The sequence below is a fragment of the Cryptomeria japonica genome, chromosome 1 (assembly GCF_030272615.1).
Source record: "Cryptomeria japonica chromosome 1, Sugi_1.0, whole genome shotgun sequence".
NCBI lineage: Eukaryota > Viridiplantae > Streptophyta > Pinopsida > Cupressales > Cupressaceae > Cryptomeria > Cryptomeria japonica.
This window is the reverse complement of record NC_081405.1, coordinates 158,773,102-158,787,688: the sequence shown is the minus strand read 5'-3', so window position 1 is coordinate 158,787,688 and position 14,587 is coordinate 158,773,102. Positions and strand designations below refer to the sequence as shown.

At 35.1% G+C, this 14,587-nt stretch overlaps 1 protein-coding gene across 1 annotated transcript; it reads left to right on the top strand.

Annotated features, from left to right (window-relative positions):
* The first annotated feature begins 12,517 nt into the window (after nucleotides 1-12,517).
* LOC131056140 (allene oxide synthase, chloroplastic) lies at nucleotides 12,518-14,285 on the top strand. Its single transcript, XM_057990491.2, has one exon. The coding sequence runs from the start codon at nucleotides 12,599-12,601 to the stop codon at nucleotides 14,021-14,023; it is 1,425 nt and encodes a 474-aa protein (XP_057846474.1). The 5' UTR covers nucleotides 12,518-12,598; the 3' UTR covers nucleotides 14,024-14,285.
* The last annotated feature ends 302 nt before the right edge of the window (nucleotides 14,286-14,587 follow it).

The window sequence follows — 14,587 nt, the reverse complement described above, 5'->3', positions numbered from 1 at the left end:
TGCCTTCTGTTCTCTTCATTCTCTATTCACAACTCTCTGATTTCTTCTCTGTATAATTTTCTTACTCTACCCCACTCTGAGTGTATTACCTTATGAATTCTTCATGTCCTCTATTATGCCTTCTCTACTTCAATCTGTGTATATGTCTCCTTCCCTTTTCTACTTTTGCACTATACACCACACACACTCTTTTGTACTCTTCTCCCCCCTATTTTTTAATCCTTAACACATCTCTTATCATCTCTTTCTTTTACCTCTTATCAACCTTCCCACCAAAAGTTGAATTGAATGCACATCGTGGCATACAAGCCAATTTTATCCTCTGTCTATTCCTTTTAGACAGATAGTCACCATCATTAAATGCATCCTCTGCATCTTCATATTAGTCTTCTGTGTTCAGATTACTATTCTTAGTAATCTTCACTTACTCATCGATCTGATATCTTGTCGACAGAAGATAGTTGATCTTCTCGAGCCATTCAACTGGTCTTCACTAAATGCGATCACCTCTCTTCTTCATCTCTGTGATCTGATCTGATTGGACTACAAATCACCACTTACTATGTGTCCATACAACCATTCTTCACCAACAATTTGAATTTTCTTTGTGCGAGCTATGTCTTTGACTTCACCTTTGTCATCGGGTCGCATTTGGTCAACATCCACATGGGAAACTTTTCTATTGACATTATCATACTCTTGAATAATTGGAGATTCGGGCTATCAAGCACCTCAATAAACATGGAACAACAAAATGTGTGTGCAAAAAGATCAAAAAAGTGTGATCGGCTGATATGAGACTTGTGAGGGGACCATTGATACAACAATATCGAGGATCAGAGATCAAGTGGAACAAATCTTGACTACAAAAACTAGTGGAAAATTTTCCATCGGAGAGCAATTAACCGATAAAGTAGGGGTAGGGTCCACTGTCAGAGATCGGGAATCGAGTGGAATGAGAATCAATGACTTATAAAAAAACTAGTGGCTACATTTCCATCGGAGAGCGGTTAACTGATAAATCAAGGGTTTGAATTGCAAGTCGATAAGATACATTTGAAGTCTCTCAAAAATAGGGATGTTGGTATAACAGGAAGTGTCTACAAAGGCCGATGGAGGTCTCAAAAAAACATTGAAGTGTAAAGGTGTCGAGGAGACTTGTAGGATCTCTGACCAAAAAGTTCAGGCACGCAAAGAGTGGTAACAAACACATTGTGTAGTGACAAGAAAGAGCTCCCATGCATTGATGTTGAATTTGAACCAACACGAATCCAACACTTCTACAACTCATTTCTTCTGCAACTTATCTCCCCTTGCATACTTAACCATATCGGCCCTGCATCTATGTATGTTGACATCAATGACAACTCAATGCCAACATGTAGTTGCACACAATAGGAAAGAAAGGGGGTTGTGGATAGGGGTTTGCCTTAGGTAAAAACCTGAGTTTAAAATATAACCCTAATTAAAATAGAAATTGAACTTGAATTGAATTGGAAAAGCTTGCCTTTTGAGGGCAAGGCTGAAATTCTTGAATGGAGATGATTATACCTTCAATAGGTGATGTAATGCTCTTAAAATAAGTTCTCCATGTGTTGATGCAATAAAATGATAAATCACATAAAATCTATCATTAACTCATAATTGAAGATTCCCTAATTTAGTTTTTTGCTCCTTGAATCAAATTTGCTCTAAAGGACGAAGGAATTTTCTTTTGAATTGATGATAATGTTAGCATATAATTGTTAGGGTTTCAAGCAGATCAGAAGCAAATATGAACTAACAATTATATGCAGATTTAAATACAAAAGATAAAGAAATAAAATAGGACACAGATAACACAGAGATTTAACGTGGTTCACCCAGAATGGGTTACGTCCACCATACACAGTCGTCCAATCTTTCTTATTATCCAGCAAAAACAGTACATCAACCTTGCAATGCCTTAAGCATCCCAGCCGCTTATAACATGCATTTTTAGGGCAACAAACAAAGTTGGCCTTTTTTAGGGTTTTATTACAATGTCGATTTTCATCAACAAAAAATGGCAAATTTTTTTTTCTTGGGGACTACTGCCCCCGAACCCCTGCCTGGGGCCCAGCCCGGCCCCGGACCCTGGCGAGGATACATGCTGAGTGTACAGTACTTTGCTGATTAGTCACCACATTTCAACAATCTCCCACTTGGAGACTGATCAGGCTCCACACCGAACAATCTCCCACTTGGAGACTGATACTACACGACACCACTGTACATGCAACATCCGCTGGATAAAACACTAGGACTTGACTGGTATAAATTCCACAATTATCAATCAAGAAGACCAACAGAAACTAATGAAGAAATCAACTTCTCCTATGGAACTACCTTTGTGAACATATCGGCAGGATTCTCACTTGTGTGAATCTTCTCAAGTCGTAACTGACCCTCCTCCAAGATAGTTTGGATGAAGTGGTACCTGAGCTGAATGTGCTTTGTCCTTGAATGAAAAGTAGAGTTTTTCGCAAGATGAATGGCACTCTGGCTATCAGTATACAATGGGCTATCCTCTTGTGTCTGACCCAATTCCTTCAGAAAACATTGCAACCAAATCATCTCTTTGCTGGCTCCTGTAGCAGCAACATACTCAGCTTCAGTGGTTGAAAGTGCAACAACCTTTTGCAGCCTAGAAATCCAACTGACTGTAGTTCCCCCTATAGTAAAAACATACCCTGTAGTACTCCTCCATGAATCAATATCACCCGCCAGATTAGAGTCAACATATCCACTTAGAGTAGCATTAGATCCTTTGAAACATAATGCCTTCGTAGTAGTTCCTTTCAAATACCGAAGAATCCATTTCACAGCATTCCAATGTTGCATACCTGGATTACTCATAAACCTACTCACAACTCCCACTGCATGTGCAATATCTGGCCTTGTGCATACCATTGCATACATCAGACTGTCAACAGCTGATGAATACGGGATGTTAGACATTTTATTAACTTCTTTCGGTGCCTCTGGGCACATCTCCTTAGTCAATTTGAAATGACTAGCCAAAGGTGTACTAACTGCTTTTGCATCCTGCATGTTAAATCTTTTCAACACCTTCTTTATATACTCACTTTGGGACAAATTCAAGGTTCTATTTTTCCTGTCCCGTGTAATCCTCATATCGAGAATTTGCTTAGCTGCACCCAAATCCTTCATAGCAAATGACCTGGCTAATTTCTGTTTAAGATCATTTATATGTTGCATGTTAGACCCAACAACAAGCATGTCATCAACATAAAGCAACAGGATAATATAACTGCCATTATCAAATCTCTTAAAATATACACAATGATCAGAATGACATCTATGATAGCCATGTTCAGCCATGAAACTATCAAATTTTAAATACCATTGTCGGGGTGCTTGCTTTAGGCCATACAAACTTTTCTTCAACCTGCACACCAAGTTCTCCTTACCTTTGACCTCATATCCTTGTGGTTGCAACATGTAAATTTCCTCCTCCAAATCTCTATGGAGAAAAGCTGTTTTGACATCTAATTGTTCAAGATGTAAATCATCTGTAGCCACAAGACTAAGTACAGTTCTAATTGAAGTCATTTTTACAACTGGAGAAAATATTTCATCATAATCTATACCCTTTTTCTATGCAAAACCTTTTACCACAAGTCTGGCCTTATATCTTTTCTGACCTCCTTCCTCCTCCTTTAGTCGATAAACCCATTTGTTAGGTAAGGCTCTTTTTTCTGCAGGTAAAGGGACTAAGTCCCAAGTCTTATTTTTCATCAAGGAGTCCATCTCCTCTTTCATGCCTAGTTGCCACTGTTGTTTGGCATCCACCTACATTGCTTCTTCATATTCTTCTGGTTCACCAAAATCCGTTAATAAAATAGAATACAAAGAAGGAGAAAATCTTTCAGGGGGTCTACTTGTCCTTGTAGAACGTCTAACACTTGCAGGAGTTTGTGGAACAATCTGTTTTTGCTGAGCATCAGGTACCTGTGGCATTTCATTTTCAGGAATATCATCCAACACCACATATTCTTGTTTGTCCTGTTCATGCTTCTTTTCCTGCATCTGTTCTTTATACACAACCTTCTCATTGAATATAACATCTCTACTTCTAATTATTTTCTTATTTTCAAAATCCCATAACCGATAGCCATATTCATCTATCCCATATCCAATGAAGGTACATTTATGAGATTTAACATCAAGCTTGGTTCTATTTTCTTTATCAACATGGACAAAAGCTTCGCAACCAAAAGTTTTTAGAAAAGAATAATTTACCTTTTTACCAGTCCATGCCTCCTCTGGAATACCACCATCCAAAGGGGTTGAAGGTCCTCTATTTATCAAATAGACAATAGTATGTACAACATCTGCCCAAAAATGTAAGGGCAATCCAACATGCAATCTCATGCTCCTCGTACGTTCCATGATGGTCCTATTCATTCTCTCTGACACACCATTTTCCTGTGGAGTTCCTAGAACTGTCTTCTGCTTTCGCATCCCATTTAAGGAACAGTAATCTTCAAATGCTTTGCTGCAATACTCACCTCCATTATCCGATCTGAGACACTTCAACTTTTTTCCTGTCTCATTCTCAACCGAAGCTTTCCATTTCTTAAAAGTTTCAAAAACATTTGATTTTTATTTTAGGAAATATACCCATGTTTTTCTGGTTGAGTCATCAATAAAAATAACATAATAACAAGAGCCACCAAGAGAAGATACCCGAGCCGGTCCCCATACATTTGAATGTACAAGCTCTAACTTCTCACTCTTCTTCTCTTTCCCAACCTTGAGAAATCTGACTCTTTTCTGTTTACCATAAACACAGTTTTCACAGAACTCTAAATCAATCTTCTTTAACCCTGGCAATTAATTTTTGGAGTGAAGGATTTTCATCCCTTTCTCACTCATGTGCCCAAGCCTATGGTGCCACATTATCGAATCTGTTCTTGCAACATTTATTGTTGTTGTCCCTGCAGTAACTTTATCTGTAGCAGCTGAGGTAGAGTAAGTGTTACCAGTACACAGATATAATGTGCCTACCTTCGCACCTTTAGCTACTACTAATGATCCTTTAGTGACCTTCTACATACTGTCTGAGAAGGTAACTATGCAACCTTCACTACCTAGTTGCCCTGCAGAAATTAAATTTCTTCTTAAATTAGGAACATGTCTTACCTCCTGCAGAAACCAGTCATTACCATTCTGCAACTTGATCTTTATCTTTCCTTTTCCAATAATTTGATAGGGCTCATCATCACCCAAATATACCTGTCCAAAATCACCTTGAACATAATCTAGAAAATATTTTCTATGGGGTGTAGCATGAAATGAAGCCCCATAATCTATTACCCAGGAATCATTAACATTATCCAAACATAAGATTAAAGCATCTTGTAAAGTATTACTTGCAATATTAGCTTCCTTACTGTCATTTTCATTTTTGTCTCCTCCTTTGTTTTTCTGAGACCAATAGTCTTTCTTTAGATGACCAGGCTTTCCGCAGTACCAGCAATCTTTCTTTCCTCTAGATTGAGAGCATCCTTTCTTTGACTTCCCTCGTGACTTCTCATTCCCAGGGCCTTTTCCTCTTTCCTTTGATCTTCCTCTGTTCTCCACATTCAAAACACTACCCGATGATGTTGGAGTCTCACCTGTGCTTTTCCTTCGCATTTCCTCGCTTAGGATAACACCAACAATATCATCAATTACCAAAGTATTTTTACCAGAGACAGAGTTACTTACAGCCATAACCAAGCTATTCCAGCTTTCTGGCAAAGAACATAAAATCAAGAGAGCCCTAACCTCTTCTGCAAAGGTAATTTTTACCAAAGACAATTGACTGGTAATTGTATTAAATTCATTTAAGTGCTCCGCTACAGATCCTCCCTCACTCATTTTCAAATTAAACAAACGCTTCATAAGAAATACCTTATTTGAAGCCGAGGGTTTCTCATACAACTTAGCCAATGTTGCCATCAAATCTACAGTCGTTTTTGCTTCTGTTATATTGAATTCTATAGACGACGCAAGGCACAATTGAATGGATCCCAGTGCCTTTCTATCTAAAATGTCCCACTCTTCATCTGATATTGTGGTCGGTTTTTTTGCCTTTCCTTCCAATGGCCACCACAAATCCTTTTGATACAAGTAATCCTCCATCTGCATTTTCCATAACTGATAATTCTGGCCGTTAAACTTTTCAACCTTGAATTTGGAATCCTCCATTGCTCCCACTCAAATCTGAAAGTCCTGCCAATTTACAGAAAACCTCGCTCTGATACCAATTGTTAGGGTTTCAAGCAGATCCGAAGCAAATATGAACTAACAATTATATGCAGATTTAAATACAAAAGATAAAGAAATAAAATAGGACACAGATAACACAGAGATTTAACGTGGTTCACCCAGAATGGGTTACATCCACCATACACAGTCGTCCAATCTTTCTTATTATCCAACAAAAACAGTACATCAACCTTGCAATGCCTTAAGCATCCCAGCCGCTTATAGCATGCATATTTAGAGCAGCAAACAAAGTCGGCCTTTTTTAGGGTTTTATTACAATGTCGATTTTCATCAACAAAAAACGACAAAATTTTTTTTTCTCGGGGGTTGCCGCCCCCGAACCCCCGCTTTCTCGAGGGCTGCCATCCTCAAACCCCAACCCGGCCTCGGACCCCAGCGAGGATACATGTTGAGTGTACAGTACTTTTCTAATCAGTTGCCACATTTCAACAATAATTAGGTGATGAAAATGAATTAAGAGGGATACCTTATATAGGGATTTCACAATTAAAACCACCTTTAGGATGACTTAGAATTGACATATTCTTGCATGAAGCTAGATTTAAATAAGGTAAAACCACCCAATTAAGCTTTCAAAATTTAGGGAAAAAAGTTTGGGACCAGGTAGTATACTACCTAGTCTGGCCAACATTTTTATTTTTATTTTATAGGGATATGAGCCATCATAATTCTAATGATAAATTCTATACAATGGTGCTAATTAAGATGTGTAGATATGCAAAATATGCTTTGAGAGTTGAAATCAGGGTAAGAAATAGGATTAAATAATAAAGGGCACACCTAGAATTAAGGGCCCAAATAAGAGTGTGATGATGTAATAAAGTGGAATAAGACCCGTAATAATAATTTAAATCAATAAAGGTCCTATAATGCATAGAGGAAAGGGAAAGACTAACATAGTTTCTAGGAGAGTGTGAAATTGGACACATTGGTAAAGGTGAATAATTTACGATGCTACAAGAACATTACAACAAACTAAAACTATGATAATCTAGGCTTGTACTAGATCTAGGAAATTTGGGGGTATTATAATGATAAAATAGATATGATAATTTATGAAAATAGATGAAGATGGATGGGGGATATATGTGGAGTAGGTGTACATGTAGAATCAAAAGTATGTAGTAAGAAAATATTTTGTCCACCAATTAAGGAAGTTATTCTTTCAAGGAATTCTCAAACTAAGTGAAAATGTTTTTTTATTTTCTTGAGACATTTTAGTATTTATCCCTTCATCTTTATTAAAATTTATATTTTATACTAATATATTTCCTTTTGTGTTGTCACAAACATTTGAATTTCTATTTAAAGCATTGTTGTGATACTCTTATTTATCATAGAAGTTGTGGCATACCCCTTTACTTATTTGTCTTGCACATTCTTGTTAGCACCTAATATTTTCCTATTTCTACACACATAAGATAGCAATACCTTTATAGAACTAATTTTAATAGAATTAATAATTGCAATCCCTTATTATTCTTAAAATTAAAGTTTATAGGTTTAAGAGCACATAATATCCAAAATTGATCCATAATTCTATTTGAATTGGAATATAAGGGATGAAAGGAAAAAATAGGGGTTAACCATTTGACAAGATAGCTTCTAGTCATTGACCATTCTCTCTTTTTAAACTATAGGCACCTTTTATGATTCTATTACACAAAGGTTTTATTTTCTCAACCGTTTTGTTATATTTTTGCTATTTAATTCATAAATTAGTTCCTTTATTTGTTATAATATGTATCACCTAATTTCTTTTTAGTGATATTTTTATCATCTCCCATTAACATGGTCTGTATTTTTTTATTTATATATGAGTATGCTCAATTTCTAGTATTATATGATTTTATGTTAAGGAATACAACACATTTGAACAATTACATTTTCATGTATGAGTTATATTATCATAGATAATACTAAATCTACTTTATGATACATTCCCTAGATTCCATATTACTCTAATGTTCTAATTTGTATCCACTTCTTCATATTCTATTATCATATTTGTTACTTTTTTAGTTTTCCTAATTTTAAAAATGAAAGTATTATATTTTATTTACATTATACATGCATTTTGAATCTGGTAAAACAAATTAAATAAAAGTAAATCACTTTCCACATATTTGATCCACCAAGTCATTTCTAATAGTTGAGATTCAAAATTGATATCCTTTAAAAAAAAGTACAAAATTAAGAGACAAAGTTTCTCTTAAGCTAAAAAGTGGTAGTGTCATAAACCTTGACTGTAATCTATAAAATGGTGTAGGATCCCAACTAGAATGCATCCTCTTATTTGACCCTTTTATCTCACACATTTGTTTTCATGATACAGGCTTGTTTTCACCCTCTAATTTCTATATATTGAGGCCTCTTCTACCTCTTCATCTTTTGCCGGTGCTACAAATTCACCATTAATGATTCATGTTGGTTATCAAATTGAAACTTGACTCAAATTTATTTTTATTTTATCATTGAAGGGGAAGGACTATATGTTAAGAATCTTTTTTTAATATCACTCATGCACCTCAAATTTCTCAAAATTGTAAAATTTATTCTACAAAAGAAAAAGCATATCCATTTTTTATATTACTGCTCAACGAGAGGTGGGTTGAATGAAATTCAATTTCATACTTTTTTTATTTATTCAATAGTTGTAAATCCAAATATCCCATCCTTAACCTCTTTCAATAATCTAAATTTTTTAGAAATACTTTACAATATAATAATAAATTAGTTGAGAAGATGTTTTAGTGAGTATACAATATTACACTGCAAATAGTATTATTTATAATGTTTTTTTGAAAAATATTTTCTTAAAGGTTTTATTAAATTACAATCAATAGGTTTAAAACTAGAGCACATTCCCCATCATCTGCTTCTTCTATATCTTTCTAACTATCAATCTTTGTACAAATTTATATATATTCAAGAGGAGTCTAGGTTGTGTTGTGGTAGTTTATTTTAGGGATGATTTCAATTTATTCTTTTAAAACATGATCTTTTTTAACCTTTCCTTAGAATTTGGATAGTAGTACCATTTTTTGTGATAACAAAAATAATAATTTATTTCAATTTTTGTGGAATACGAGAATACATATTTTCTATTATAATATGTTAGAGCTCATTATCAACCATTTTTATCTATTAAATGAAGGTTTTGACATAATAAAAGAGTATATATTCTTAAACATGTTTTCTTTAATCTAAAAAGCCTATAGCGCTCTCCTTCTAGCTGGTTGAGGCTCTGCCTCCCTCCTTTTTGATGTACTCTTTTGAACTCTCGATTTATAATATAAAAAAAAAAAGCCTATAGCAATCAAGGCCAAAACCTTTGCATCGAGAAAAGTAAAAACTAAAACTTTAGTTTAGAAATATAAACATACTAAAAAAAGCATTAGGAGGATACCAATTAAAAGGGACCACAAATGAGTAATCCAAGGAATAATTGTCTAATTTAGTAATTCAAACACAATGAACGAGAAACACAATATGAGAATAAACTTTTAGTTAACAAAACAATTCTCCATTACTTATGTAGTATCATTTAGTATCAAGTGATATAATTGTTTCAAAAAATTGTGAATTTAAATATAATTATATCAATACACATTGCCTTGTAAGAGAGTGTGAACTCCCATAGACAAAAATTGGCGAAGCTCCAAAACCATTTGAATAACTACAAAATAAATATTTTCCACTAACACCAAAATTAGTAGAAATTATAATTTTGTTATTTAGAAATTATCTAGTAAAAGTGTGAGGTTTGCATTTAATTTATGATCAATCTTTTATGCTACAATTTGAATTTTTTTTGTTTCAAATAAAGAAATTTGTCTTGTATAAATTATTACATATAAATGTGAAGATTTTACACAATAAAATTTTGGCTATGTTTATGATTTGGTTAACTTTAAAACTTTCATTACTTAAATTTATTTTTAAAATAATTTGTTTCCTCTAGATCAATTTGAATGATAGAGTTATTTTGTTATTTTTTAACTTACAATTATAAACTATTCAAAGAATTTGTTTTCCTTTTTAGCTCTATTTCATTGTATTTTTTGAGTTCTCTTTGATTATTTTTTTTTTTGTAAAATATGTGTTTTCTTTTTCTTTAAACTATAAGAAAAACATTCAAGAATTTTTTGAAGCATAAGTTTAGAGGTATACATAGGATTCATTGGACTATTGGGAAACTATCTTGACTTTAAAGTATTTCAAAAATGATTGATACCATTATGTAGTCTGTGTGTGTGTGTGCACGCAGGTGCTACATACATACACACACATACATACACACACACACACACACATACATACATACATACATACATACATACATACATACATACAACAATAACACACACATAGAGCAACACATCTTCCTTTGTGAAGAAATTATTCTCCAACTTTATAATTTATATTTCCAATACTAACAAATTTGTATTAAGATAGAATATATATAGAGAAAAGATAAGAATGATAATCTATATGGTGAAATAACACAACACAAGCACACATATCTCAAATGGGGACAATAATTATGTCAAATTGTAGGAGTGTTTCTATATATCAAATCAAAAATTAAAATCACTAAAATAAAAATAAATAAACCTCAAAACAATAAGTTAAAGATAACTTTAAAAACTAGTGATCATTTATCCCTTCATGTTCCATATTATAAGATAAAAGATAGATGATCTAACCTCCTCCAAAACCCTCCACTCAAAAATTAGAAGAAAAAAAAACACGAGCTCACCTTAAAAGTAGCTACAAGATAGCCATGAATATCTCTATTTCTCCATTCTAATACACACTCTCATAAAAATTGAACAAGTAATGGCAAGGATATTTTAGATACCAAGGAGGTATTCAAAATGTGATTATTATTTATCTCTTAAGCATTAACTTATTCAAATTATCCAAGGAAATAATGCAAATAAATGAAATGATTGTCTTAGCCATAGAGGCGATAAACTTTAAAAGAAGACCATTTGAAGAAGCATGATGCAGACTCAAAAGTTTAATTCAAGAATTTAACTAATTACAATAGTTACATCATTCAGTCCCACAATTGCATCAAAGGCCAACAATCATTTGTGGATCTATCAACAATTTAATGAGGCTAGTGTTATCAAATAAATAAATGATCAAATCCAATATGAATACATGTACAATGCAAATGCATATCTCATAAAAATAATATTTTCCATGTCCCTATTTTACTACACATAATGTTCACAATGTGGTATTATTGTTCGCTAAAAGTTATGTAAAAAAAATCATTCTATGCATTATGACAAATATATAATTAATAATGAAAAATGTGTCATGTAGCTATAAGTTCCTTCCATTGTAACATAATAGAAATTAAAATTTGGATTAGAAGGTGGAAGTCTAGACATGATGATGTGCAAGTATAACCGCTTTATATTTTTTAAGATCAAAGTGAAAAACATAGTAAGATAATCAAATTGGATGGTCATATGAAAAACCTCATACCATTTTTTTCAAAATGAGATCTTTTTCTAACAAGAGTTTAGTTGAATTGCATTAGCTGGTTTGCAAGCTTACTATTAGGCAAGACTTTTGCAAATCATTCAGTTAGTCATGGTACTCACCACCTTTACTCAAAATAGAATGGATTTTTACAATCTATAAATCCTGAAGTCTTATTCTTGAAAAAGCATAAAAACATTTAATTTTATTTTATTTATATAAGATCTAACGTTCATTGCAATTTAATGAGTCAAGCATTTAGCGAATCTACATATCTCCTCGACCAGGAAAATAAACTAGATGATCATATGAAAAAGATCATGACAATTTTACCAAAATGTTCTTTTTCCATGAAGAGTTTAGTTGAACTTCATTAAATGATATCTAAGCTTGTTAGACAAGTCTGTTGCTGATAATTCTAATTAGTCATGGTACTCACCACCAACTTTTGACAATCCATACACTGTAGATTCTTACACTTGAAAGAGTATCGACATTGAAGACATTGATTGTTAGGATTTGACAACCGAAAATTTAGTGGATCTCTATGTCTTACCCGACCTTCAGCTACCGAGAATTCAACAATCGGGTCATGAGGTGAAAAGGTGATTTACCCTTGGAACTTTAACTCGAACAACTTTTTAAGATGCGAAGGGACAAAATAAAGCTATAAAAAGTACCTAGTTGTGGATGTTCCAATCCACCCAAGCCAGTTTCTAGTTCTTGCATTCAGATTGCCAAGTTATCGTTTGATTTTAGAGCTGAGAGAAGGCCGACCATGGCTACTTCGAGCGCTGAAGGAGTACAAGAGGTCCCTGGAAGCTATGGCTTGCCTGTCATCGGAGCCATTGCTGATCGCTTCGACTATTTCGTAAAGGAAGGGGTAGATGCTTTCTTCAAAACGCGCATTGAGAAATACAATAGCACCGTATTCAGAGTGAATATGCCGCCTGGTCCGCCTTTGTTCCCCGATCCTCGCGTCATAATTCTGCTGGACGCCAAGAGCTTTCCCGTACTCTTCGATCTGAGTAAAGTGGAAAAGAAGAACGTCTTCACGGGCGTCTACATGCCCAGCACGGACTTTACCGGAGGCTATCGGGTACTCTCGTATTTGGACCCTTCCGAAGAAAATCACACCAAGCTCAAGAACTTCTGCTTCCATGTACTCAAGACCAACGCAACCAAATGGTTTCCAGAGTTCGAACGGGCCACGGGAGAGCTGTGGGCTAAGCTTGACAAGCAATTTGCCGAGTCCGGCAAGGCCGAATTTACGAGCGAGAATTTGCAAATGTGTTTTAATTTTTTGTGCAGGTCGGTGCTGAACAGAGATCCTGCAGATTCGGGGCCTGCCAGTCTGGGAAAGAATGGGCCTATTTATGTTGTGAAGTGGATTGGGCTTCAGCTCGCTCCAATTGCAAGCACTGGCGTGCTTCCCAAGATCTTGGAGGAGGTCACCATCCACGCAGCCCCTCTGCCGTTCCTGCTTGTGCGTGGGGATTACAACAAAGTGTACGATTTCTTCTGGACGTATGGCAAAGAGGCGCTGGACGCGGCGGAGCAGCAGTTCGGCCTAAAGCGAGACGAGGCGTGTCATAATTTGGTGTTCAACATATGCTTCAATACCTTTGGAGGAATGTTTGTATTTTTTCCCATTCTTATACAACACATTTCGGCGGCGGGCAAGCAGCTGCACGCAGATCTGGCAGAAGAAGTAAGATCTGCCATTAAAGATAACGGAGGATTGGATATGACAGCACTGGAGAGCATGGCGCTGGTTCGGTCGACGGTGTATGAAGCGCTGAGGATCGAGCCACCCGTGCCGTTTCAGTATGGACATGCGAAAGAAGATTTGGTGGTGGAGTCGCACGATGGGAAATATGCGGTGAAGAAGGGAGAGATGCTTGGTGGGTATCAGCCTTTTGCCACGAGAGATCCCAAGGTGTTTGACAATCCTGAGGAGTTTCTTCCGCGGCGTTTCATGGGAGAGGAAGGGGAGAAATTGTTAAAATATGTGCTGTGGTCGAATGGACCGGAGACTGAGGAGACGACGGTGAATAATAAGCAGTGTGCGGGGAAGAACTTCGTGGTGATGATATCACGGCTGCTGGTGGCGCATCTGTTCGCTCATTACAACTCCTTTGAGATCGATCCATCCACAACGACCGAAGTTGTTTTTACCTCGCTGCAGAAGGCCACTTCTTAATTCCCTGTCACTCTCTTTAATGTCCCGGATGCATGTCTAGTCTTTCGGTGTCCTTTCAGTTAATAAACACGTGCCTAATTGCCTGAGAATAAAAGGGTGCTTATAGGTTTAGGTGTGGCACGAGAACATAAGGGTGTTTGTAGATTTAGTAGTTTTTGGATTGTAGGAATATTATCTAGATTATAAGTGTAGTGTTTTATTATTATGTTTGTATTATAAATTAGTATATCTATATTTAAAAAATATATGTAAAATATGTCAAGAGATATCTTATAATAGAACATAAATATCTATAAAATAAATGTTCTTCTAAAATATTAAATATCAAGAATACAAATCCAGTCTTGCATGCAAAAAGCTGTGAATCTAGCTAGAGACAAGTGGCGAGGGTTCTATATTATTTGGAGTAATAAAATAATACCTCCACAAAAGTTGAAACATGACATATTTCGTGCATTTGCATGTCAAATTGTTTTAAAAATAGATTTTTGTTTACGGACATTTTGATGTCATTGTAGATGCCTCTCCGCATAATAAATAGAGGAGAAGATTTGGTGTGATTGT